Source organism: Myotis nattereri (genome assembly GCF_964212035.1).
Source record: "Myotis nattereri genome assembly, chromosome: 18".
NCBI lineage: Eukaryota > Metazoa > Chordata > Mammalia > Chiroptera > Vespertilionidae > Myotis > Myotis nattereri.
The window spans coordinates 18,089,126-18,115,320 of NC_138093.1; the positions used below are offsets into that span (position 1 = coordinate 18,089,126).

Consider the following 26,195-nt stretch of genomic DNA (forward strand, 5'->3'; position numbering starts at 1 on the left):
TTGGTTTTAAATAGCCTTGTTGGCCAGCATATAGAAAATGTGTCGTCTGCACATGGCAAAGGAAAGATAACAAAATCAGAATTTACATCAAAAGTTTCAGCAAGTGATCAGGGTGGTGGTGATCCAAAATCTGCATTGAATGCTTCAGATAATTTAAATTTAAAAAATGAGGTAGGTATTACGCATTGCACTATTTTCTAATTTGTTATTACAACACATTTTTGTTGTTAGCTAATCTTGTAATTTGCTAATCATATTTGCCATAAAATCAGGGGTTAAGTAGTTAATGAAGAATGTGAAACAGAAGGGAGCTGTGCCTCCCTGAGAGCAAGTTTATACTTCATGGTACTGTTGCCAGTACACTGTTTATGTGTAAGTTGTTCCTCATATGAACTCTTTGATCACATGCAATTAAGTGGCTTTCTGCCACTATCACCCTTTGATATCAGATACATAAAGTCTTTATTTAATTAAGCAGGTTCTAGAGAGCTATATAAAAGCAGCTATGACTATTAAATTTAAGTATCTTCAGAATATTAATTTAACTGAATAATACAAGGTTAAATTTAGGCTCTTCAACCAGAATTATTTCAAAGGGATGTTTACCTTTCATTATTTGTGTGTGAAATACTAGACCGGCTTACCATATGGAAGAGTGATTCTTACCATAAAAACGGCTCATCCCAGTGTGGCAGTTAACTTTCCTTTCTCCTTCTGAGTTTTACTTTGATTTCAGATAAAGGCCAAAAATGTCCTCTTTGGAACTATTTAAATTGTAAAGGATGTCTTTTTATTCTGTGAAAGTTAAAAATCTTTGTTTCTTTCAGAGTTCTGATTATATAAAACCAGAAGAAATTGACCCTGCATCTGTAACAAGTCCCAAAGACCCAGAAGATATACCAACATTTGATGAGTGGAAGAAAAAAGTTATGGAAGTAGAAAAAGAAAAAAGTAAGATAGCACTGTGATTCCTTTTTATTTTCTTTTTATAAAGGAACTGTTAAATATACTTTTCTCTTTTTAATTAGTAAAATAAAACTTTGAAAACTTTTTAAAAATAATACTTACCAAAATGCTACTAATTACCCATATGTAATTTTTCTGTGTATAATTACATACAGATTAATTCTAATTAAAATTCATTCTTGTAAATTACTCAGTGAGGATAAAATAAGGTAAAGATAGCAGAGCAGTGATTTCATCTCAATTTATGAGAGAAAAATTAAGGTATGGAAAGTTCTGAGTCATAAAGCTTTAAACTGTAAATACAGTTGGACTAAAGTTATTAACTTTCTTTTTGCTCTTGTAGACCAATTCTCAGAGTTAAGAATTCTTAATATTGGGGACAAAGATAGAGGATAGTAGCATTCATCCTTAATAGAAATAAATATGTATTTTATATTTTTAAGAGCTTTGATTCTTGTGGATGAACTTCACTTTGTGTTATTTAAGCATAAGTTAAGCAATGTGGATTTTTGTAGCTAATTTGTGTGATTGGGGTATTTTAAAGCCATTGAGGTGAAGCATTTTGAATCTCTCAGTGGGTTTTAAAAATAATCTCTTAAACATTAAAACCTGTTCGTTTCTAGACAGCATCCTGTTGCTTTTGAGATCATTATGTTGCTGGGTTATTTTCAATCATAATCATCATATATATGTTTGTAATAAGGTTTGTCTGCAGGCCAGTCGATGCATGCATCTTCTAATGGAGGTCTACATGCCACAAAAAAGGTCCAGAAAAATCGAAATAATTATGCCTCAGTAGAATGTGGTGCCAAAATTTTGGCAGCTAATCCAGAAGCCAAGGTACTTAAGTATAAAATTTTTCTACACATATAGGAAGCTAGTGACTTTAATAAATATAGGCAGTGATTTTCTGGGGACTATATTTTAACATGAGCTGTTTCCTAATGCACTAATAAATGTAGGATTATGCTTTTAAAGATCTCTTGTGTGAATTAAGTTATATTTGTTGATATACTGCACTCTTTATTTTTTTTCTTTTGAAGACTATTTTTTTAGAGCAGTTTTAAGTTCATAGCAAATTAAGAGGGAGGCACAGAGATTTCCCATTCCCCTTCCCCTTACACGTTACATTGCCTCCTCCATTATCAGTATATCCCCCACTAGAGTGATACATTTATTACAGTTGATGAACTTACACTGACACATTATTATCATGCAAAGCCCATAGTTTTCAATCATACATTTGGTGGATTTAGACAAATATGACATGTATCCATCATTTTGGTAGTATGCAGGGTATTTTCACTGCCCTAAATATCCTCTGTGCTCTGCCTATTCATCCCTTCTTCACCCAATCCCTGGCCACCACTGATCTTTTTAGTACCTAATAGTTTTTTCTTCAGAATGTCAAGTAGTTGGAATCATACAGTATGTAGCCTTTAAGATTGGCTTCTTTTGCTTAGTAACATGCATTTAAGTTTTGTCCCAGTCTTCTCATGCCTTGTTGGCTCATTTCTTTTTAGTGCTGAATAATATTCCATTGTCTGGATGTATATCACAGTTTATTCATTTACCTACTTAAGGACATGTTCCTTGTTTTTAATTAAACCTGTGTAAAATTTTAAAAAGGAAATAGCCAATAGAGAATCATTTTCTTTATAGTAATAGACATTTAATTTCAAATGTGTTGTAAGGCTAACAGTGCTATAGCCATAACTGGTAATTTTTAGCCAAATTAGTGTTTTTTCCCAAATGAGTATTTCAGAGTCAGGTGTGTTTTAAGATCTAAAAAATATAAAAATTCTAGAAAGCTTTAGAATTGAAATAAATATTTTAAGTAATTTATTCCTTCCTCTCTTTTTAAACTAGAGTACATCTGCTATTCTTATAGAAAATATGGATCTTTATATGTTGAACCCTTGCAGCACTAAGATTTGGTAAGTAATATAAAATTTAATACAACACACTCTATATATCCTATATAATAAAAGGCTAATATGCAAGTTGTCCTCTTGGGAGGTCGACTGACCAGGAGTTTGACTGCTTGCTATAATGTGTGCTGACCACTAGGGGGCGGGGCGGACCGAAGGCAGGCCCCGGCTGGCAGCCAGAAGGCCCTGATCGGCCCTGATCGGCCCTGATCGCAGGCCAGGCCTAGGGACCCTATCCGTGCATGAAATTTTCGTGCATTGGGCTTCTAGTATGTACATATTATATTAAACTTTTGTATTGGGGTTAGATTGCTTTGTTCATGTAGTCACTTAACAAGCACTTGTGATTGATTGGTGCTGGTAATGTACTTAACCTTAGGTCCTGGGATACAAAATTAGGACAAAATGCTTTTCCTATGAAGGAGGTAAAAAACAAAACAAAAACCCCAAACTGAACCGGTGACATCTAGCAGGGTTCTGTTACTAAAAGACAGAGAAGAAAATGTGAAATAACCAATTAGTGTTTATTAAATAATTCTATAAAATGGAGATAATAGCCTTTGCAGTTTAAGGATGGATTAAATAATGTAAATGGTATCTGACCCAGGGTGAGCATTCAGCGTTCAGCGCAAGTCAACTTGCTTGCTTCATGAGTATCTCTTTGACACCTGATTGTTTTTACCATTTCCTAGAACTTGATTCTGTTGTTGTTCAAGATTAAACACAATATGTTAATTTTACTGCTTTTGATTTATTTAACATTTAATTGTCGGTATATGATCTCATTTTATGTAATAGTTTATTGAAGTATTGAGTGCTAGATGTCATGAGTATTTCTTTTCTCCAAATGCCATATACAGTTTTAGTTTACACACATGGCATCATATTTTTCATTTTTTTCTAAACAGCAAGATTTGTGGCATTTTTCCATGTCCATAGCATAGGTCTCTGGCATAATTTTTTAATAACAGCTTTATTGCCTGGCCAGCGTGGCTCAGTGGCTGAGTGTTGACCGATGAACCAGGAGGTCATGGTTCAATTCCCAGTCAGGGCACATTCCCAGCTTGTGGCCTTGATCCCCAGTGGGGGGCGTGCAAGAGTCATCTCATCATTGATATTTTTATTGCTCTCTTCCTCTCCTTCCTCTCTGAAATAAAAAAACACACATTAAAAAATAAAAATAAAAACAGCTTTATTGAGGCATCATTGGAATACAATGAACTACATGTACACTAAACTGCAACATGTCAAAGTGTACAGTTCTCTTTGACATTTTATGTATGATACCATAACCCAATAAAGATAGGGAATATATCCATCTCCCCCCAAAATTTTCATGTGCTCCTTTATAATTTTTCCTCCTACCCTCCTCACCACAGCAATTACAGATCTGTTTTTTAACACTATGAATTACATTTTCCACATTTCTATAAAATGGGAATATATAGTTTCTTGTGCCATTTTTAACAGCTGTCTGGTATTTTATTGTCTGAGTGGGCAATGAAATCAGTCCTCCTTTGTGAATCCTCTATGCCAGTGCTTGGCAAACTCATTAGTCAACAGAGCCAAATATCAACAGTACAACGATTGAAATTTCTTTTGAGAGCCAAATTTTTTAAACTTAAACTATATAGGTAGGTACATTGTTATTAACTTAATTAGGGTACTCCTAAGGCTTAGGAAGAGCCACACTCAAGGGGCCAAAGAGCCACATGTGGCTCGAGAGCCGCAGTTTGCTGACCACGGCCTATCCTAACCATTTAGGTTGACTACCATCCTCAAACCCCAAACTGTGCTTTGATGTATTAAAATATATCAACAAGAATGAATGTTTGGAGTCATGTATCCTTAGGATAAATTTTTAAAAGTGTATTGCTAAATCAAAGGCTGGGTATCTTTTGGGACAATATATATGCCAAACTGCCCTAGACTAGTCAGTTTATACTAATCACTAGCTGTTCATAGTAAAGTCATTTCTTCTCCAAGAATGACCTTTCTCATTAAAAAAAAATAATCTTTTAAAAAATATTATGGCATAAAATCAAGATCTGTTTATTTATAGTCTCCCCTCCCCCACTAAAGATATGCTTGGGAAATATTGTTGTTCCCTTATAGATAACTAAGGCTGCAAATCCTCCTCCTTCCTTTTTAAACGAGTCACTTTATGAACATCTGGTTTATGCAAACTATTAATGTAATGTTTAATATGAACTGTTTTAATTGGTTTATCTAAATTGTCTTGTTTTTTTTTTTGAAGGTTTGTTATTGAACTTTGTGAACCAATTCAAGTAAAGCAGTTTGATATTGCAAATTATGAATTATTTTCTTCTACCCCTAAAGACTTTCTGGTTTCTATCAGTGACAGGTAAATTCTAAATTGGTTTCTATAACATTTATGCTGGATCTCTAGAATAAAATTTTTTTAACTGGATCACTTTTTAAAATATTAATTATTTTATGTTTTATATTAATGTATTAATTTATAGGACCAGTAATAATACTACTGTAGTGTAGGCACTTGTTAAGTAGTTTACTTTCATTAACTCATCTAGTGCTTCTAACAACAATATATTAATTGCCTTCTAAGATGAGGTCTTTTGAATGTTCTTAAAAAAATGAGTAATTTATATCATGAATTTATATAAATGAGGTATATTTTTGTTAAAGTATATTTTGAAACTTTTTTGTTGGTGTGTGTGATGATAAAAGAAATACTAAACATACTTTGTAAGGAATTCAGTAAAGAGCCACAATTCTGTCAACCAAAGATAACTATTATTAACATGTTACATATTCCTTCATCTTCTCTATGTATTTATTTACTAATCCTACAAGTAAATTCAGTTTTTACTGCTTACATCCTGAGAATATTCTTTTGTCTTTTAAACAGATTATTTTAAATGAGTACTTAATATTTTCTCCCCAATGGAGGAGTTTATTCATTCTATAAATACTTTTTGAGTGCCAACAGTGTGCCATGTAGGATGCTGTTACTTATTTAACCATCCTATTATTGATCATGAAGGGTTTTCCATGGCATTTCTTCCCCACCCCACACTGAGCATTACATATTTTGAAAATAAATCTTCTAAACCTCTGAGAATTCCATCCATTTTTTCCTCCACTAATCTTGCTCAGATCACTTTTCTCTAAGCTCTAAATATTTATAATGTCAAATGGCCATATCAGCTCTGACAGTGTGTGTGTTGTGTTTTTGTGATAATAGAGCACATGCTATAATAAATAATAATTTTAGGTTTTTTATATTAGATTTCCTTTTCAAGATTATATAGCTATGTTAGATTTGTGAAATGCAAATGTGATTTTAAAGGGTCTCTTCTGTTTCCCTGTCCATCAGTATTTTTATTTATACTTTATTTCATCATGCACTGGTCAGCACAGGAAGAGTAGCACCTCCTTCTTCCACAACAATCTGGCAACTTCCTGCTTTACAACCTCCAGTTTACTTGAAAGCCCTCTCAAGAAGCGCAATCCTGATCCCATTTTCATCTTCTTGTCTTCCCTTCTATTTGATAATGGTGTGATTTTTTCAAAACGTTCTTTCTCCATAAAAAGGAACCTGTCAGAGTTTTAGTTGGAAAAGAAAATGTATGTATTCCACTCAATATTTAACTCACATTTAAACTATGTTAAGTCACTGTGTTCACCTGGAGCGGAAAAAAGTATTAATGATATATTTTGAAGATGTGATGGGACCTCTCAATATGTGTTTCATGATTTTTTTACAAGAATATTTCTATTTTTTAGGTATCCCACAAATAAGTGGATTAAACTAGGGACTTTCCATGGTAGAGATGAGAGGAATGTCCAGAGTTTCCCTTTAGATGAACAGATGTATGCAAAATATGTGAAGGTAATGTTTATACATATGAGACAGTGTTCCAGAATGAAAACACACCTGTTACTCATACTTTATAACCTCACTACACCTGCTTAGAAATTAGAAAAATTAAGTGGAAATTTACTGAAGTATAACATTTAATTAAAAAAATTTTACTTGGATATATTATTTTCTGAGACAAAAGTAATATATTCCCTTTGGTGTTACTGGAAACCTAGGCCAGTTTTTTTATATTTGTGGGAGTCTTTATATAAAAGCTCATCTTCATAATATCATATTTCTCATTTCAAAACCTATATCTGTTAGTCACTGAAGTCTTTAAAGCAGGTCTGACTTATTAGAATCTGATTTTTGAGTCATTTCAACTTTACTATCCAGTTATTTGTTGTTATAGATTTTGCCTTTTATGTTCAAGTAAAATATTCTGTGTCCAAATACCAAATAAAGTCAACTTTTAAATGTTTTTATTCAGTATCCCTGCTGCTTTCTCTACCAATAAGTCAAGTAGAATTATCACTCTTGAATTGATTTAGACCAGTGATGGCGAACCTATGACACGCGAACTCATTTTTTTGGTTGATTTTTCTTTGTTAAATGGCATTTAAATATATAAAGTAAATATCAAAAATATAAATCTTTGTTTTACTATTGTTGCAAATATCAAAAAATTTCTATATGTGACATGGCACCAGAGTTAAGGTAGGGTTTTTCAAAATGCTGACATGCCGAGCTCAAAAGGTTCGCCATCACTGATTTATACGAAATATGGGAATTTTCTACTCTTCTCCTCCTTCCTTTTTTTTCTTTAAAATAATAGCCATACTTTAAAGTACCATTGTGTCCATAATATGACCTTCTGGAATGACAACAGCTTTAATTTCTCCCTTTTATTCCTTAAACGTGGAAACTTATAGCTACTAATTATCTTGTGGGATTTTACTGTCTGCGTCTTGTTAAACATATATTAAATTGGCTTTTATAAGTGGGTAAACTTGTAGTATTCTTACTCTCAGTACAAACATGCTAAATTCTATTTTTAAAATAGCTGTTATTCTCAGAAAAATGAAGGTACATTTTCAGTTCCTTTTAAAATGAATACTGAAATAATGGTTTAATGGCCTTTTTATATTAGCACAGTTTCTACACTGTGATGAGGGAAAGCATTGACAATTATTTGGCAGGTGATACAGTTGTATTTAATTTTATAATTCATACAGTTCACATGTTATGAAATAATTCTGAGGATCCTCTTTTATACCGTCTACTTTGTTAATAATGAAACAGCATTTTCTTGTAACATAAAAATATGACAGAAAAATCTCCCTACCTCGTCTCTTTGATGGTGGGAGATGATAGAGCATTTTGACAATTAGTTTTCTAAAAAGTCCTTTTTAGTAGAATTATGTCTAAAACCAAAAAACATTAAATGTCATTAAATTTACCTTGATTTTTCATATCCCAAAAGAACTAAACCCAAATCTACAAAGTGCTCTTTAGTGTCTTATATTTTTAAAGTGGGTTGATCTGTGTATCTTCTAGTGCTTAAAGTTAATGCCTGCATTATCAGAGTATACCAAAAATTCATGCTTCCTCTAAAACAATTTATGTACAATATTGTAAAATAATAAATGTTTCATTTTATGCTAGTTAATCATTTTTTCAGTATGTACATATGTATATCAACATATGTATTAGTATATAAATTCATATGTAGATATATATATATGATACATAACAATATTTAAAGTAATATAAGCCACAGGTTGTTTCTAGAGACGTTTTACTTTTAGAAAACTTTCTTAACTGAGAAATAAAACAGCAGCAATGAATTTTAGGTTAACTTAATAGCCTTAAAGTTAATTTATTTAATCACAGTGAGATTGTACTTTCTAGTTGTGATGATAAAAATTTAAATCATTGCTTTGATTTCTGTAAAGAATTAAGGGTACTACAATTTTATCCATCAAAGTACATTGCTTTCTGTACTTTGTGCAATAAAATTTACAGATATTAAATGTTGCTTATGGCATGTAATCCAGACTTTGGAACTGATTTCTTTTTCTTTTCCTTTCTCTTGCTTCAGATGTTCATCAAGTACATAAAGGTTAGCAACCTTCTCTTTTGCAATATTGGATAATAGGGCATGGCATACTACTGCATGGCAAAAAACACACAAACCTTTACAAGTACTGATTTTGGGGAAATGAGAACTTTATTTTTAGAAATGTTATAAATGAAAATCTGAATACATTGTTGGATAATCTCAGAACACGGTGTTAATTTCCCATTTCATATGCTTTTATTCTTAGGTGGAGTTGGTGTCCCATTTTGGATCAGAGCACTTTTGTCCATTAAGCCTTATAAGGTAACACAGAACAAAATACATATCTGAGTGGTTTATAAATAAAGTGATACACAAAAATCCCAGTATGTTTAAAGTAAAGAAGTAATTTTCTATTATGTGAAGTTAATACCATGGAAATATAAGCTCCTAAACCTTTTTTGCTCTTGAATACGTTTTAAGAAAATGTCAAAATTTCCTCTGTTAAGTAAAAATAACTATCATTTTATGTGTTGGGTTTAGTTTACTTGCTATTTTGCTATCACAGTAATGCAGGAGACCTTTTAGGCTAGTATCAGAACTTGGTCATTATATTTGTAAATGCCTTAAATAGATTAATTTTACATTAACAGTGGCTGACTGCAGTGTAAGGAGCAGTCTTTTTTTTTTTTAATATATTTTTTTATTGATTTCAGAGAGGAAGGAAGAGGGAGAGAGAGATAGAAACATCAATGATGAGAATCATTGATCAGCTGCCTCCTGCATGCCCCCACTGGGGATTGAGCCTGCAACCTGGGCATGTGCCCTTGACCAGAATCGAACTTGGGACCCCTCAGTCTGCAGGCCGGCGCTCTATCCACTGAGCCAAACCAGCCAGGGCAGGAGCTGTCATTTTCAAGTCCAAAAGCTAATGGTCCTCAAAACATGACCAAAGTTAATATATTTAATCATTTTTTGTGAAGAGATGACTCTTAACTCTGTTTTGTTTTGAGAATCTTTAATGAAGTTGTTATTAATAGGGTATTTGGCACTAGCATGGTGGAAGAATATGAAGAAATTGCTGATTCCCAGTATCAGTCAGAACGGCAAGAATTATTTGATGAGGAGTATGGTAAGTGAGTATTATGTATATACTAGAGGCCCGGTGCACGAAATTCATGCGGGGGGGGGGGGCGGGAAGTGGGGGGGTTGGGGGTGGGCGTCCTCCCTCAGCCCGACCTGCACCCTCTCGCAATCCGGGACCACTGGCTCCTAACCGCTGGCCTGTCTGATTGCCCATAACCACTCTGCCTGCCTACCTCATCGCCCTTAACTGCTTACTTGCCTGCCTCATCACCCCTAACCACTCTGCCTGCCTACCTCATTGCCTGTAATCACTTGCCTGCCTGTCTGATCACCCCTAATCACTTGCCTGCCTGCCTGATCATCCCTAACCACTCGCTTGCCTGCATTATCCCTCTAACCACTCTGCCTACCTGCCTGATTGCCCCTAACTGCTTGCCTGCCTTCCTGATCACCTCTAACCACCTCTGCCTCGGCCCCTGCTGTGGCTTCGTCCAGAAGGTCATTTGGCTGTCCGGTCTAATTAGCATATTATGCTTTTATTATTATAGATTTTTTCTTTTTTAAATTGTATAGTAATGGGTAACTATAGATCAGTTTAAAAAATTAATATGATGGTTATCTTTAGACTTTAGGTTTGTTGTTGTTTTCAACCTTAACTAGTTTTTTCTTAAACCTATTTTCTAAAATGATTTTTTACTTTGTAACTTGAGTTGTCTTCCAAGCTTATCAATCAGTATTTGTAATTGGAGCTCCCTTCCATAATATCTGTGCTGTAAATTACAATTCTTTATCTATGCCAGGCCCAAAACCTATTAAACTCATAAGATAACTGAAATAGTAGAATTGAGTATTAATTCCTTTTATTTGCTTTGGAGCCAAAAGCAAGCACATTGAAGCCTGAGACTTTGAAAAACACCTGTGAGCCTGAAGGGTTAGGAGGGTTTATGACACTCTCCATTTCTACTTTATCAATTCCTACCTAGTTTTAAGATCTCTTAAACCATAATCTGAACAATTTAAATTTTCCCTTCAGTTTTTCTATAAATGAAATGAAGACATTGCGAGGGGTTTGTAAAGTACATTAAAAACCTGAATAAAAGTCTTATAATTGCTGATTAAAATTTTGTTAATCAGTAGAATTACTTTCCTTGGTTTATATCTATTGGATAAGTGACTTCTGAATCTCATTTTCTTTTTGTCAACATATTTTAGATGTATAATGAATATTTATTATAAATTTTGTTTTAAATGTCAGCTGACTTTGACATAATCTGAGCTTTCAAACATGTTATGGAGATAGTTCTCAGTGTAAGTACCTTCATTGTCTCTTTAAACAGATTATCCATTGGATTATAATACTGGGGAGGATAAAGCCTCAAAAAACCTTCTTGGTTCCGCTACAAGTAAGTATGTTGGGGGTTTTCCCAGTCACTGTTAAAGTGTTTCTCAACTTTTTCTCCCTGACATATGTGGTCATTTTGTTGTGGTGTAGTTTAGGAAGCTCATCCTCCAAATGTTCAACTTTGAGTTGAATTTAGATACTGATTTTTGAAAGATATTTCTATGGAAATAAAATTGAAAGGATGGATGAAAAGAAAGAGGAGAGGTAAAAACACAAGCATAAGTTAGTTCTACTCTTAATTAAGTGTTCATAATATTAGGCAAATTCCTTACAGAGAGGAAAGGAGTATGAATTCACTTAGGGACAGACTTTTAAAGAGGTCCCAGACCGTATGAGTAGGAGCAGCTGGGTAACCATAATGGATGGGAAAGGAATTTGAACTGTAATTTTAGAGGTCGTTACCCATCAGTGAAATCCTACCAAGTGAGGATTCTTTCATCTCTGGATATGATTAGTTTCCTATTTAAATATAAAGGCTGTTCCCTAATAATGATTCCCAAGGAGTAACAGTAATAGTAATATTATACTCTTTGTAAACTAAAGAGACAGTGCCTATGATTAGTGGTTTTGTTCTTGTCATTCCAACCTACTATGTGAACCTAATGGAAGGCTAGCTAAGGAGACTTCTGGAAAAAAACTGTTACTGACTAACACTTTTTTTTACTGTTAGAATGTGGGTAGGTATAGTTTAATGTTTGTTATTTTTCCTGAAGAATGTAAAAGTACAGAAGAAGCTTCCTTTTTATTTGGAGATTAATTTAGTAGAAGATCTTAGTAAAATAGGTTAACTGCTTGTGCTTTTTCCTTGTTGTTTCTAGTGAGTTAAATTGCTTGAGTCCCAGTCTTACAGCCCATTGACTATAGCTCTTTTAGATACTTACCCATAGTACATATACTAAGCTTATGTACCTAAGACACAGTATGTGGAGTTGAGTCATTTCTCTTTCTCTTTTATTTTCTTTTTCCTGTCTTCCTCTAGACTTGGGTGGATTTTTATTTTAGTCCTCACCCAAGGATATGCTATTGATATTTAGAGAGAAAGAAAGGGGGAGAGAGAGAGGTAAACATTGATGTGAGAGAGAACTATTGATCGGTTGCCTCCCATATGTGCCCTGACGGAGGATCAAACCCGTAACCTTTTTGGTGTACGTGATGCTGTTTTGCCTACCTGGTTATTAATAATAATTTTGATGTCCTTACATAAGTATTTAAAAATTCTATGTTATGTAATACTCTTCATAGTTCAGTGTTACTGAATTAGCTGTGAGGAAGCATCATTATTTTATAAGAGTCAGAAAATAGTCCCAGATAAAAGATCTCTAATTTTTTTGAAGATTACTGGGAAGGAGGAAACCTCTTAGGGAAATAATGCCTTAACTGTAATTTTAGATAAAGAAAAACTCATTGATATTCTTGGTTTCTTTTTCTATCTTCATACAGGATTAATGCATAGATACCACTAAAACCTAGTTATAGTTTAGTAGGGGTATTTCCCTATTTGTAGTTACTACCCTCACCAGTGTATTGGGTTAATTAATTAGGTATAGAATCTGTTTTAGATCCTACTTTTTGGATTTTTCTCTTTGAAGGTGTATTTCCTGTTAACACATCATTTATTTTTCTTTATATGGCTCTTGAAGGGCAGTCCATTTATCTTCCAGTGTTCTAGGTGTTGGCAGAATTTGTAGAGTGAGACTAGATGGGTGAGAGGATGTCAGCTGAGCCTAGAAAAGGGGGTTTTAAAAGATCTCCATCTCTTGAAGTTTCAGAACGAGAGAGGCAGTGGGAGCTGAATTACCATAAGGCTGGTAGGTGTGACCTAACACTGCTGCCTTCTATGCCTGTGTCCTAGTTTTCTCTGAAGAGTCTGGGACTGTTTTTGCGTCTGAGCTAAGTACCGCCTCCAAGATGGTGTAACTTTAAGGAATAAATAACAGAGAGGAATCAGGTCAAAGAGCTAGTCGCTGACACTGGAATGTTCAAGTTTGACTACAATCATCATCACCACATTCTAAATTAGCTCAATTGGCCGATTTTGAACCTAATTTATTGCTGGTATTTACATAGCATCTCCTAAACAATTCTGTGTCTTCAATCTTCATAGAAACTCCTTTTTCCTTTTGCTATTGAGCTGTTAGTAGCCATAGGGAATATATGTCACCAGAGTGTATTGCTCCTGATGGGACTTGGTTATCAAAAAGCATGCATCCTGCATATTTAGAAATTCTTGACATTATATAATTTACTTATGCCGAAAAGAAAGAAATTACTTAGAACAGGGTTCTTGGCTCTGTGTGAATGTGTGTGCCAGTTCTGGAAATTCTTCACCTGATTCTTTTGATTACATTCTTGAACCAGAACATTTACATATTTTACATCAATAAGAATTTTTCATATCACTCTGCTCTCTTTGTGCGTTGCCCCGTGGATTTTTCAGACCACACTCTATGTTGACGTTCTTGCAAGTCTGCCTTTACTCCTCAGTATGGTCTGCCTTTTGTTAGAATGGCAGATTTGCTGAAGGCCAGGTTTCTGTGTATTTGTTTAAGACAAAGTATTGTGTTTTTTTGTTTGTTTTTAAAATTTTTATTTTAAAAATATATTTTATTGACTTTTTTACAGAGAGGAAGGGAGAGGGATAGAGAGTTAGAAACATCGATCAGCTGCCTCCTGCACCCCTCCCACTGGGGATGTGCCCACAACCAAGGTACATGTCCTTGACCAGAATCGAACCCGGGACCCTTCAGTCTGCAGGCCGATGCTCTATCCACTGAGCCAAACCGGTTAGGGCCAAAGTATAGTTTTTGTTAAAAGTCAAAGTATTTTTTTATGATTGTATATATTTAAAGTTCTAGAAGGAAGAGAGAGTGAAGCACACTGCAAAGGTAGATTAATGCACACAGGAAGAAGTAGACTTTTTGTTGGTTTGTCTTGTTCTGTTGTAGCATAGGTTGTCTGTCTTCGGTGTCAGAAAGAGCAGTTGCTGTGCTGGACACTGAGTACAACATACTGACATTTGGTTCCTAGGAGGATTTAATTCTTAAAGGGAAGATATGGGATGAATAGTTGCCTGACTCAAAGATAAGGGGTTAGCTAATCCAGGAGAAATTAGGGAGAGGTATCTAACTTGGCACTATCTTTCAGATTGTTACCTTTGCCTATACCGAAGGCTTTTTAGTCACCTCATGACCATCATGGCAGGCTGTCATGTGTTTAGGTCCAGATTGAGAAGGGTCAGAGTAGAATATTCACAAAGCTGCTTTCTCTTGAAAGCAAAAAATAAAAAGACTACATTTAGCAGTGTTCTCTGAACATAGCAAAACCAGTTCTTGTAGGTTAGCTGGGTTGAGAAAGTATAAATTTGCTAAATTTTGCTTCTGTTAACTTACGTGGCCCCTGAAATGATGATAAATAATATTTTAAAGTGATGGATAGTATAAATCTTCTTTACTGTGTGTGCTAGCATTAAAATTTAGCTTAAAATATGCTCTAAAGCTACTTTCTTTGTATAGATTAATAGACATGTTCTTTTCTTAAATTGTATATAATAAAAGGGTAATATGCAAACTGACCAAATGGCAGAACGACCAGTTGCTATGACGCACACTGACCACCAGGTGGCAGATGCTCAATGCAGAGCTGTCTCCTGGTGGTCAGTGCATTCCCACATGGGGAGCGTTGTGGGAGCCATAGCCGTCAGTCGGACATCCCCTGAAGGCTCCCGAGTGCCGGGCTGAGGGACACCCCCCTCCCCCCAGTGCACGAATGTCGTGTACCTGGCTTCTAGTTCTTTGATGATAAATGCCAAAAAATTTGAAATCAGAGGTAAGAATCGCTCTTTGAAGCACAAGGGACTAGAGCAGGGGTCCTCAAACTACAGCCCGCGGGCCACATGCAAATACAAATATTGTATTTGTTCCCATTTTGTTTTTTTACTTCAAAATAAGATATGTGCAGTGTGCATAGGAATTTGTTCATAGTTTTTTTTTAAACTGTAGTCCGGCCCTCCAACGGTCTGCGGGACAGTGAACTGGCCCCGTTTAAAAAGTTTGAGGACCCCTGGACTAGAGCATAGACTTGATTCCAACATTGACTGAGCTGCAGCCAGCAGGCTAAGTAGAAGAACCCATACTGCTATTGTACTATTGGTTGACATTAAAAGTGGGTTTATGAGGAAATAACAGTTTCCATTGCTACTTCATCTTGGTTTGTGAGGATATATGGAGTTTCCATTCCTGTTTTTATCTCATGCTGAGGCATCTCCTTAGTCCTCAGAACTTAGGCTGCTTCTCTGTTTATCAGTTTGCCAGGCCAATGGACAAGGTTGACCTATATAATCTTAGATATTCAAAAAGAAAATACAAAGCTTTCATGTGTCATACTAATAATGACTGGAAACAGTAGCCCTGCTTTGTTGTCTTTCACACTGTAGAATCATATTTATGTAAAGATCAAAGTTCTACTAGTTATAACTTTGAAGCAGTCTAAAGTAGTAGTCCCACTACTTCTCCTACCATAAAGCACACATTTAACAGGATCAACTCCAGGTGGCAGTTCCCAGCCTTCTTGCTTGGCTAGCTTTTCCTCCTACATCCTTTCCAACTCTTCACATCTGTGGTTTTCATGGAAAGAGTGATGAAAACCCTGTGGATCTCTCTAGGAATCCTAAGGAGACTAAGATGGAAATACTGCTGAGGCTTAATCTGTAGCCCATGCCAGATCTTAGTATTTTAATAGGAGAAATACCTGATACTGATGAATTAATTTCTAGTGGCATGTCAGAGGTTAGATTGGGGATGGAAGTTAATGTCCCTGGAAGTCCCATCATATGATGGAAGGAAGCCAGCTCTCTGTTGAGTTCTGCTGTCTTGTGCTCCTCCCATACCTTCAGTTATTTAAATAGATATGAAGGTTGGCCCCACTGTACTCGTTATTCAGACATCCTCTTTGGAAAGAGGCGGGCAGAATTAGCAAATATGTAGATTGCTCTGTGTCCAGCACTTGCAGTTTTATGACTTTTATTGAATCTGCCTGTGCTCATTCTCTCCAGTTCACAAAAGAATTTGTGTGATTACTGTCCATAAAACATTGTCAAAAGTTATCAAAGAAAATTGATTATATGCAGTACTAGTTTGGGGTTTAATCACATTATCAGTAGATAGTTTATGTTTATAGTTGAAAATAAAATCTTTCATTTGCCCTTTGGATAATAATCTTCATTTTGTTTATTTTTACCTATGATAATCAGCTGTTTAGGAAAATCTTGTTTCCTTGGGCTTTTTGGTTTTTGTTTTAAACTGTAGAACGTTCTTAAAGAAAAACAGGCTTTTCTGTAAAATACGAATTTGGTTGTCACATTTCTTCCCTGTCTGTATGTTGAATTAAATTTGAATTTCGTAAGGCTGAAGACAGTGTTTTGGTAAAAAGTTTGGGGAAGTTTCTTTTTCTTTTTTTTAAGGTATAGTTAACTTTTAAATTCCTTCTGAACATAACAATTCAGATTTATGCTTTATAATTTTTGGCTGAAATTTGTGTCCTATATTGGACTTACATAGTAAGATGAATAAAAAAGTAATTAGTCCAAAAAATGCAAAAAGACCATTATAAATGGTTCTTTGATGATCTGATATTAAGTCATATGAGAATATTTAGGTGTATTGGTATTTCTTTCTGATTGAATTTTGTTTTAGATGCCATTCTAAATATGGTGAATATTGCCGCTAATATTCTTGGAGCAAAAACTGAAGACCTGACAGAAGGTACCTAATACTTTTATGGGTCTTTTAAAATATCTGATACTTGAGAGTTGAGGGAAAATTCCTAGTTAAGAAAATTAGTTAATAAGCCAAGCAGTTTGATTTTTTCATTTAGAGATACAGAAATGATCCAAAGGAACCTACCAGTCTTCTGTTATTCATTGTTTATTTCAGTTGCACAAATTCTCTTTTATAATAGGATCCTGTCTTTATAAAATTCATAAATTTGTTTTTTGACTCTTCCCTACTATAGAAGTAAAATGATCTTATCTCTTTCCTGAGGTTTTGGTGCCCTAATGGTACTTCACGTATGCTTTATTTAGCAAATAGCTACTCAATTTAGAAAGCAATCTCCCCTCTCCCTTACAGAATGCCAAATAAGAGTGTTATTAACAAGGAGAAGTAATCTTGCCGTTTAAAAACAACAACTTAGTTCTAAGTACAAACTTAAAACGACCCATTTATTTCTTTTCATTCTCTTTAGAAACTCTTTCAGGTGTCTAGAAGGCATACGGAAGTTGCTCATCCTACTTGCTTTAGTTACCTGAGAAGCTGAGAAAGAATACATATTATTTGTGGTTGTGACCTTGTACAATCATTTCTTTCTAAAAGAACATGGATGAAAATAGTTTGCAGTAGCAATCCTATTTGACTTTTTTCTTCTATCCCGAGAAATTAAAGATCTTTATTTGTTATCGTGAAATATTTTCTTGGTATAGCTTTTAAAAATTAAACTCAACATGGGCATCTTTCTTACAATAGGAAATAAAAGTATATCTGAGAATGCCACTGCTGAAGCTGCACCCAAAATGCCTGAATCAGCTCCTGTTTCAGCTCCTGTTCCTTCACCTGAGTAAGTTACATCGTGATATTTGAGTTCTCTTAAAATGGAGAACCAAGTCTATTAGTATATAAAAAGTACTTGTGATTTGTGAGTGAAATGATCATTATCTATAGAAACCTTCAAATCCTGGGGCAGACATGCTACAGCTACTTAAAACATCTTTGAGTTGCTTTTGGGTACTAGGAATACACTTCACTCCAGACCAACTATTTGTTTGTTTTGTTATTATGTATTACTTTTAGTATTCACAATACCGAATTTTTTCCTTATTGCAAATAATTGACATAACTCTCCAACATCAGTTTGAAGATAAATTTCAAAGGCCTGTTTTTATTAAGTTCAAATTTAAAATTATTGATTAAATATCTGTGCTATGTCTAGAAAACTATGAAGGGTACCTGAAATACACAGAGCAGTGACTCCTAATATGTGTTTGTCACTCAGCAAACTTACAGTGTTCACTTTCTCAAATTGAATGATATAGGTCTTTTCCAGGTTGCAGTGGGATACTTTGGGCAGTGATGTATGTAATTAACATGTATGTATGTAACATATAAAATATTCTCTTTATTTATTTTTTGGTCTTTTTTACCAGAGATGATTGAAGTGTTTGGCACCTCTACTTCTTATCTATTATGAGATAAGCTCATAATGACTTGGTTAATTGGGTGTAGTTGTCATAAATTTGATTTATATATATTTCATTGGATATATTCCCTGTAAAACTTTGAAAGGCCCCTTTTCCCCCCCCAGAGATACTCTATTTAAAAGTATAAGATATTTGAACATGAAACAGTTCAAGGTATATATGTAATGACGCAGGCAGTGGGTATGCTTGGAGCTGTAATTCCTAAGTACTGTATAGTTCAAAAATGAAATTTTCGTGCTCTGAAGGGCATGTGACAAATTTGTATCTTCCTGTGTTAATTTAAAAAAAAAAAAAATCTTTACACAGGATATTTTCCCATTGATTTTTAGAGAGAGGAAAAGACAAAGAGAGAAACACATCAATTGGTTGCCTCCTGCATGGGTCCCAACCAGGGCCCGGGCCTGGGAGGAGCCTGCAACCAAAGTACTTGCCCTTTACTGGAATCAAACTCGGGACCCTTTGGTCCACAGTCTGACACTCTATACACTGAGCCAAACCAGCTAGGACCCTGTGTTAACTCTGAAAGGGACTAAAGATATTTAAAGAAAATACCATATTATGTGTCATTCCTAGAAGTTCCTAAGAAATCTATTTGGGACAGAGACATTCTTGGTGTTTCTAATTATGTAGAGTTGTGATTGCTAGTCTTGATTTTGTAACTAGTCTTTTTCATTTAAAAAAACATAGTATGTCTTATTTTTCAAAACTAAATGAAACTAATTTCATTTTACATATGTACATACCCACACGTATTCATACATGCTCACCCCCATATATACAGGAGTATTTGTTGGAAGATCAGACTACTGTGACATATATTAGAGTTTGGTTTTTAAATACATATTTTTGCATAATTGTTTTATTTCTTAAGTTTTCTTCATGTATGTTGTCTTAATTTTTTTTATGATTATGTGACAATAATCTGGAGAAAATAATGAAAATAAAAAGAATCCATGATAGGGTGTCATGATTAAAGTTATTATGAAAAGATGACTTTTCTTTTCCCAAGTTTTAAGTAAAGCTCTGAATAGGGTGTACATAGATGGTATATATAACTTAATTTTTACCAAATTAATTCCATTTAATTTTTCTCCCCCTCCTTCTTCAGACGTTGTCCTATTTTATTGTCATAATTTCTTTGGTAGATAATAAATGATATACCACCTGCATGTGTAAGAAATGTTATTAGTGTATCTAGTATCTATATCATCTATTTAGAGAAGCAGAGCCTATGTATGGCTTAGTTCTGGTCTATTTACTATTTTACTGTCAATAAAATAAAAGTATAGCTTTTAGATATTATTTTATTCCTATCTTTGCTATTGTGATATGAGTCTTTATTCAAAGACATTTCCTGGCATTTTTAGTAATTTTTTAGAGGAGGAAAATTTGTATATGCAGGTTTTTTTTCTTTTTTATTCAAATTAGTTTATTTTTTCAGATTGCATCTTTTGTGCAATATGGGCCTCGCCCAGAAATGTATTCTCTTTATCTTGGAAAGAACCACAGACATTATAATTTACAACACTGTGTCCACTAGCTTTATCCCTCATTCTCCCCTGCCCTACACACATACTCCAGAGCTCAAGGATAGGATTGAGTTAGTGGCACTACTAGTTTATTATCAGCTAGGATTTTTACTAAAGTGGTTAAGTATTTGGTTTTACATAACAAAACATTAGCCAGGTGGTGTTAAGATTATTTTGGGGAAGTGGGGGATATGTTTCTTTTCCCTAAAGCAGATAACTGTGCATGTGTATAGTGCCACATTGGAATTCCTCAAACCATCCACAGAAAATACGGTGATTTGAGTCATCTGTCTGGTCACTTGATAAATGGTCTTTCTTTTACCATTTCTGAATAATAATTTGTTTTTATAATGAAAATTATTTGACAGGGAAAAAGTCATCCAAAAGAAAAATTGAATTTCATCTGTATTTCTAGCCTTCCTTTTATCTTACGTATGATACATTTTCCTTAAACAGAATTTTAACTTTAGATTTCTAATTAAAGTGATTTAAAATTATATCTATTTCTAGGTTTATAAACACTGAAGAACAGAGACATGACACAGAGCCATCATCACCAGATACTCCAAAAGAGAGCCCCATTGTACAGCTAGTTCAAGAGGATGAAGAGGAGGCAAGTCCATCTACAGTGACCCTTCTGGGTAGCGGAGAACAGGAGGATGAATCATCACCCTGGTTTGAAGCAGAGACACAAATATTTTGCAGTGAACTGACTACAATTTGTTGCATTTCTAGTTTTTCAGAATACATATATAAATGGTGCTCACTTAGAGTTGCTCTTTATCGGCAGCGCAGCAGAACTGCTGTGAGTGAAGGAAAAGATGATCTTGTGTCAGCTCAACCATCATTACCACTCCCTGCAGAATCAGTAGATGTTTCAGTATTGCAGCCTCCAGGTGGAGAACTGGACAGTAAGAATAAGGAAAAGGAAGCTGAAACTGTTGTTCTAGGTGACTTAAGTAGTACGCACCAAGGTGATTTGATTAATCACACTGTAGATGTAATTGAACTTGAACCGAGCCATCCTCAAACTCTTTCTCAGTCTCTTCACTTAGATGTTACTCCAGAAATCAATTCATTATCTAAAATAGAAGTCTCTGAGCCTATTAAATATGAAGCAGGACACACACCATCACAAGTGATTCCCCAGGAGAATTCTGCTGATGTTGATAATGCAATAGAAAAGAAGTCAGAGAGTTTTAGTTCTATAGAGAAGCCAACTGTGATGATCTATGAAACTAAACATAGTGAAGTAATAGATAGGACTGTAAAAGAAGACATAAACTCCATGCAAATTATTACAAAGCTATCTGAAACAGTAGTGCCACCGATAAACACAGCTGCCGTGCCAGACAGTGAAGATGGGGAAGCCAAAATGAACATAGCTGATACACCAAAGCAAATGTTGACTCCTATTGTGGAATCTTCTTCCTTACCTGAAGTGAAAGAGGAAGAACAGTCTCCAGAAGATGCCCTTTTAAGAGGGTTACAGAGGACAGCTACAGATTTTTATGCTGAATTGCAAAATTCTACAGATCTAGGATATGCTAATGGAAATCTTGTGCATGGGTCAAACCAAAAGGAGTCGGTATTCATGAGACTTAATAATCGTATTAAAGCCTTAGAAGTTAACATGTCTCTCAGTGGTCGCTATCTGGAGGAGCTTAGCCAAAGGTAAGGTTTATTATGAATTAGCATAATCCACTTTGCACAGTGAGTTAAGTATCGAAATGTGATCTTGACTAGAGGAGAGGATTTAATTATCTCCTGATATAATACTAGTAAGCACCATTTTACCTGGAGAGAGAAAGTTACTTAGATATTGATCAGTGACTTAAAGGATTTACTTTCTGAGGAGTACTAAGTGACGTAACACCTTGATTATTAGGTTAAATTTGAATTATCTATAATCAGTTTCTTATTTCTTCTATTGCTAAACTTTAGCCATGTTTACTGTTTGATTCCCAGATCAATCATGGGAAAAATTAGTCTGTGGACCTTAAAGCTCTTAGTGGGACTTGACTAGATATCATTAAAAAACTTAAGTGAAGTCTAGAGTGAACTGAACTGGATGATGAGGCAACCTTTGCACTCTTTCAACAACTAGGATCCTAATTCTAGTTGTAATCATTTATGTTCTTAAGTGCCAGGGGTGTGCCAGTGTGCTGTGCCATAATCCAGACCCTAGGCCCATTTCTCCATATGTTTTTAAACTTGTTTATTACTCTTTTAGCCCTTAAGTGTTCCTGTCCTTAGGGTTTCTCCTCCATCATTTTGTAACTACCTAGGAACTAAGTGTCCAGAGTTTCTGATACACTACCTTTTCTACTCTTCTTAAAGCAAAATGCTACCAATGAGATGTCACTAAGGTAGTCGTTGTATCCTAAAGAGGTTTTATTCCTAATCCCTACATATAATGTATTGGCACATTGCGTGTGTGTGTGCATGTATGCCCACTTAATTGTCATGTACCTGCTTTTGCCTCTCCCTGTCCCCTCTTGCCCCCTGCCCCCAAAGGAAACCACAGAAATCACTAATCTTGTTTTAAATTGAGGTAATTGACATACAACATTTTATTAGTTTCAGGTGTACAACATAATGATTCAATATTTGTATTGCAAAATGATCACCACAATAAGCCTAGTTAATATCCATCACCACATTTACAAGTTATTTTTTCTTGTGATAAGAACTTTTAAGATCAATACTCTTAGCAAATATACAGCACAGTGTTAACTATAGTCACCATGCTGTACATTACATCCCCATGATTTACTCATTTTACAACTGGAAATGTGTACCTTTTGTCCCACTTTACCCATTTTGCCCACCCCTTACCCCCTGTTTCGGACAACCATTAATCTGTTCTCTGTCTCTATGAGTTGGGTGTGTTTTTTTCTTCAGTTTTTTTTAACCAGTATTGTTATCCCACATGTAAGTGAGATCATACACTATTTGGCTTTCTCTGACTTATTTCATATAGCATAATGCCTTCAAGATCCTTCCATGTTATCTCAAATGGCTAGATTTTCTCTTTTTTATAACAATTAATATTCATATTCATGTGTGTGTGTATCATTTTTTTATTCATTTATCCATCAGTGGACATACACAAAGGTTGCTTCCATATCTTGGCTATTGTAAATAATGCTGTGTGGGGTGGGAGGATGCATATATTTTTTTGAGTTAGTGTTTTCATTTTCTTTGGATAAAATAACCCAGAGGTGGAATTGCTGGGCCATATTGTAGTTTTATTTTTAATTTGTTGAGGAACCTCCATAATGTTTTTCATGGTAACTGCATCAATTTACATTCCCAACAATAGTGTGCTGACTTTTCACATCCTCACCAATATGTATTATTTCTTGTCTTTTTTATGATAACCATTCTAACAGGTTTCAGTGAAGCGATAATCTTACTGTGATTTTGATTTGTATTTCCCTGATGATTAGGGGTATTGAGCACCTTTTCATGTATGTGCGGCCATCTGTATGACTTCTTTGGAAGAATGTCTACTCAAATTCTCTGCCCATTTTTAAGTCAGATTATCAGGGTTCTTTTTGGTTTGTTTGTTTTATGTGTTTGTTTTTCTGTTGAGTTGTGTGAGTTCTTTATATATTTTGGATATTAACCCCTTACCAGATACATGATTTGCAAATATTTCCTCCCATTCCATAGGTTGCCTTTTCATTTTGTTGAGGGTTTCCTTTATGTAGCTATTAATAGCTTTACAGAAGCTTTTTAGTTTGATATAGTCCTACTTGTTCATTTTTGCTTATGTTGCCTGTGTTTTGGTGTCAAACAAAAACATTGCGGAGACCGATGTCAGGGAGCTTACTGCCTATCTTTTCTTCTAGGAGTTTTATGGTTTCAGGTCTTACATTCTAGTTTTTAATTTATTTTGAGTTAATTTTTGTGTATGGTGTAAGATAGTGGTCCAACTTTAGTCTTTTGCATGTGGCTGTATGATTTTCCAAACTCAATTTATAGAAATACTGTCCTTTCCCCATTGTATATTCTTGGTTCCTTTCTCATAAATTAATTGACCATATATGCAGCTATATAGCATGAGGTACATAGACTTGATGCTGAAGTTAGCAGACACTCTAGTGACCTCTTATTTTATCTGTATTGCACACACCTCAGTAAGTCATTTTTAGAAAAATGGATTTGTCTCAGAAATTAGAAGTGTGCTTCTAGTAATGAATTAATAAATAAAAAATTAAAGCTAATTTAAATCAATTCTTAATCCACAGGTACCGAAAACAAATGGAAGAAATGCAAAAGGCTTTTAATAAAACAATAATAAAACTCCAGAATACTTCAAGAATAGCAGAGGAGCAGGTTAGTCATCTTCATGCTTTATTTACTTTTTTATAATAATTCCCATTCTGTAGACTCTGGCTGGTAAGAAGGATAAGTAATTTTGCTTTTCTTTTCCCCCCGATAGCTTATGATTAAGCCTGTTAATGTCATTTTAGAAAGTTTATGTAGCTATTAGCATTAACGTTTCCTGTAGGGAATATTTTCTTGAGCATTGTTGATATTACATTTTAAGATTTGTTTGCGTGTATATGCAGAAGTGCAGTGTGATTGCCGGGGTGGGGGTGGTGGGGTGCGGAGGGTTGGGTGGAAGTGGAAGAGGGTATGGGGGGATAAAAGCTGATGGAAAAAAATTAAATTAAATTTTTTAAAAAAGCATTTATAATATTTATTCATCATGAGCTTTCCTTATTAATACTTTCCTCCCACTGAGGAACTTAATAGTTTTTCCAGATTATTTTACATGAACTTATAGTTAACGTACAGGAGAAATGCAAAGGCAATTAATACTTATTTCTTCTTTTGTCACAGGATCAGCGGCAAACGGAATCCATCCAGTTGCTGCAGGCCCAGCTGACCAACATGACACAGCTTGTATCAAACTTATCAGCAACAGTAGCAGAATTGAAACGGGAGGTAATTATTGTATTTTAAGACAGTGCATATGTAGAGGTTGTCATAAAAGCAGGTGTGTTAAAAACATGGTATCTAGCATTAGCTGGTTTGGCTCAGTGGATAGAGCATTGGCCTGCGGACTGAGGGGTCCTGGGTTCGATTCTGGTCAGGGCACATGCCCGGATTGCTGGCTCGATCCCCAGTAGCGGAAATACGGGAGGCAGTCAATCGATGGTTCTCATCATTAATGTTTCTCTCTCTCTCCCTCTCCCTTCCTCTCTGAAATTAATAAAAATATATTTTTTTAAAAAAAGAACATGGTATCTAAGAACTTTCACCAAACAAAATTGTCATTTATAGAGAACTTTTCAGAAAATAAGAATGTGGCATTTTAAAGTTTTGGAAATATATTATCATAATCTTTTGAAAAACATGGCTTTCATAGTTTAGGTCTTACCTATAATACAGTTAGTTATAAAAGCATTCTTTTAGGCCTTTTGCAAACCATTGATAGTTGCAACACACACTTCATTTTCAGTTCAAAAAGGCTCGATTTACTTAACAAAGGAAACATTTCATTGATTTAGTAAGTATTTATTGAGCAACCAGTACATGTGAAGTATGAGTTTTACCGTCCCAGGTTGGGACACACAGCAGTGAATAGTCCCTGGCCTTATAGTAAACATGGGGAGGACAGTGGCATAGAAAATGGTGAGATGTGGGTGTGGGGAGTGGTGTTGATAAGGGTTGCGGCTGTAGCCAGAGCGATGTTGGGAGGCTTATCTGAGGAGGTAGCATTAGAACTGAGCACTCAAGAGGAGTTAGCAGTCAAACAGAGGTTGGGGTCAGAACAAACCTGTTACTAGACAAACTAGAGTAAAGAACTTAGGTTAGAAACTGATTTGTTTAAGTGCAGAAAGAAAGTTGGTGTGACTGAGTGAATGAGAGAAGTGAGTTCAGGATATTGCAGGAGCCCAGTCATGTAGGCCTTTGTAGGCAATTTAAATTTGAATTTTATTCTAGTAATTGCAAGTCATTGGCAAGTATTACGTAAAGAACTAACTGACCATGGGTCATCTCATTGACAAGACTTTGAGAAAGTCCCCATTTATTGCTCTGTGGAGAGTTATCTCTTGGGGAACAGCAAGAGCAGAAAAGGGAGGAAACTTAGGAGGCTGTGGCAGTGGCCAG

The 26,195-nt window shown here is 34.9% G+C and overlaps 1 protein-coding gene across 2 annotated transcripts in view; it reads left to right on the forward strand.

Annotated features, from left to right (window-relative positions):
• The window catches only part of SUCO (SUN domain containing ossification factor), a 53,684-nt gene that overhangs the window by 17,912 nt on the left and 9,577 nt on the right, over nucleotides 1–26,195 (forward strand). The window contains exons 6-19 of one of the 2 annotated variants that reach the window (XM_081113209.1): nucleotides 15–171; nucleotides 828–951; nucleotides 1,670–1,806; nucleotides 2,836–2,903; nucleotides 5,155–5,262; nucleotides 6,666–6,771; nucleotides 9,069–9,124; nucleotides 9,841–9,932; nucleotides 11,224–11,289; nucleotides 16,979–17,047; nucleotides 17,807–17,897; nucleotides 20,577–21,740; nucleotides 24,323–24,410; nucleotides 24,921–25,025. In XM_081113209.1, coding sequence (XP_080969335.1) covers nucleotides 15–171; nucleotides 828–951; nucleotides 1,670–1,806; nucleotides 2,836–2,903; nucleotides 5,155–5,262; nucleotides 6,666–6,771; nucleotides 9,069–9,124; nucleotides 9,841–9,932; nucleotides 11,224–11,289; nucleotides 16,979–17,047; nucleotides 17,807–17,897; nucleotides 20,577–21,740; nucleotides 24,323–24,410; nucleotides 24,921–25,025 — 2,431 coding nt within the window. Of the gene's footprint in view, nucleotides 1–14; nucleotides 172–827; nucleotides 952–1,669; nucleotides 1,807–2,835; nucleotides 2,904–5,154; nucleotides 5,263–6,665; nucleotides 6,772–8,642; nucleotides 8,864–9,068; nucleotides 9,125–9,840; nucleotides 9,933–11,223; nucleotides 11,290–16,978; nucleotides 17,048–17,806; nucleotides 17,898–20,576; nucleotides 21,741–24,322; nucleotides 24,411–24,920; nucleotides 25,026–26,195 lie in introns of those variants that run through there. The other variant, XM_081113210.1, reaches the window with a different exon arrangement.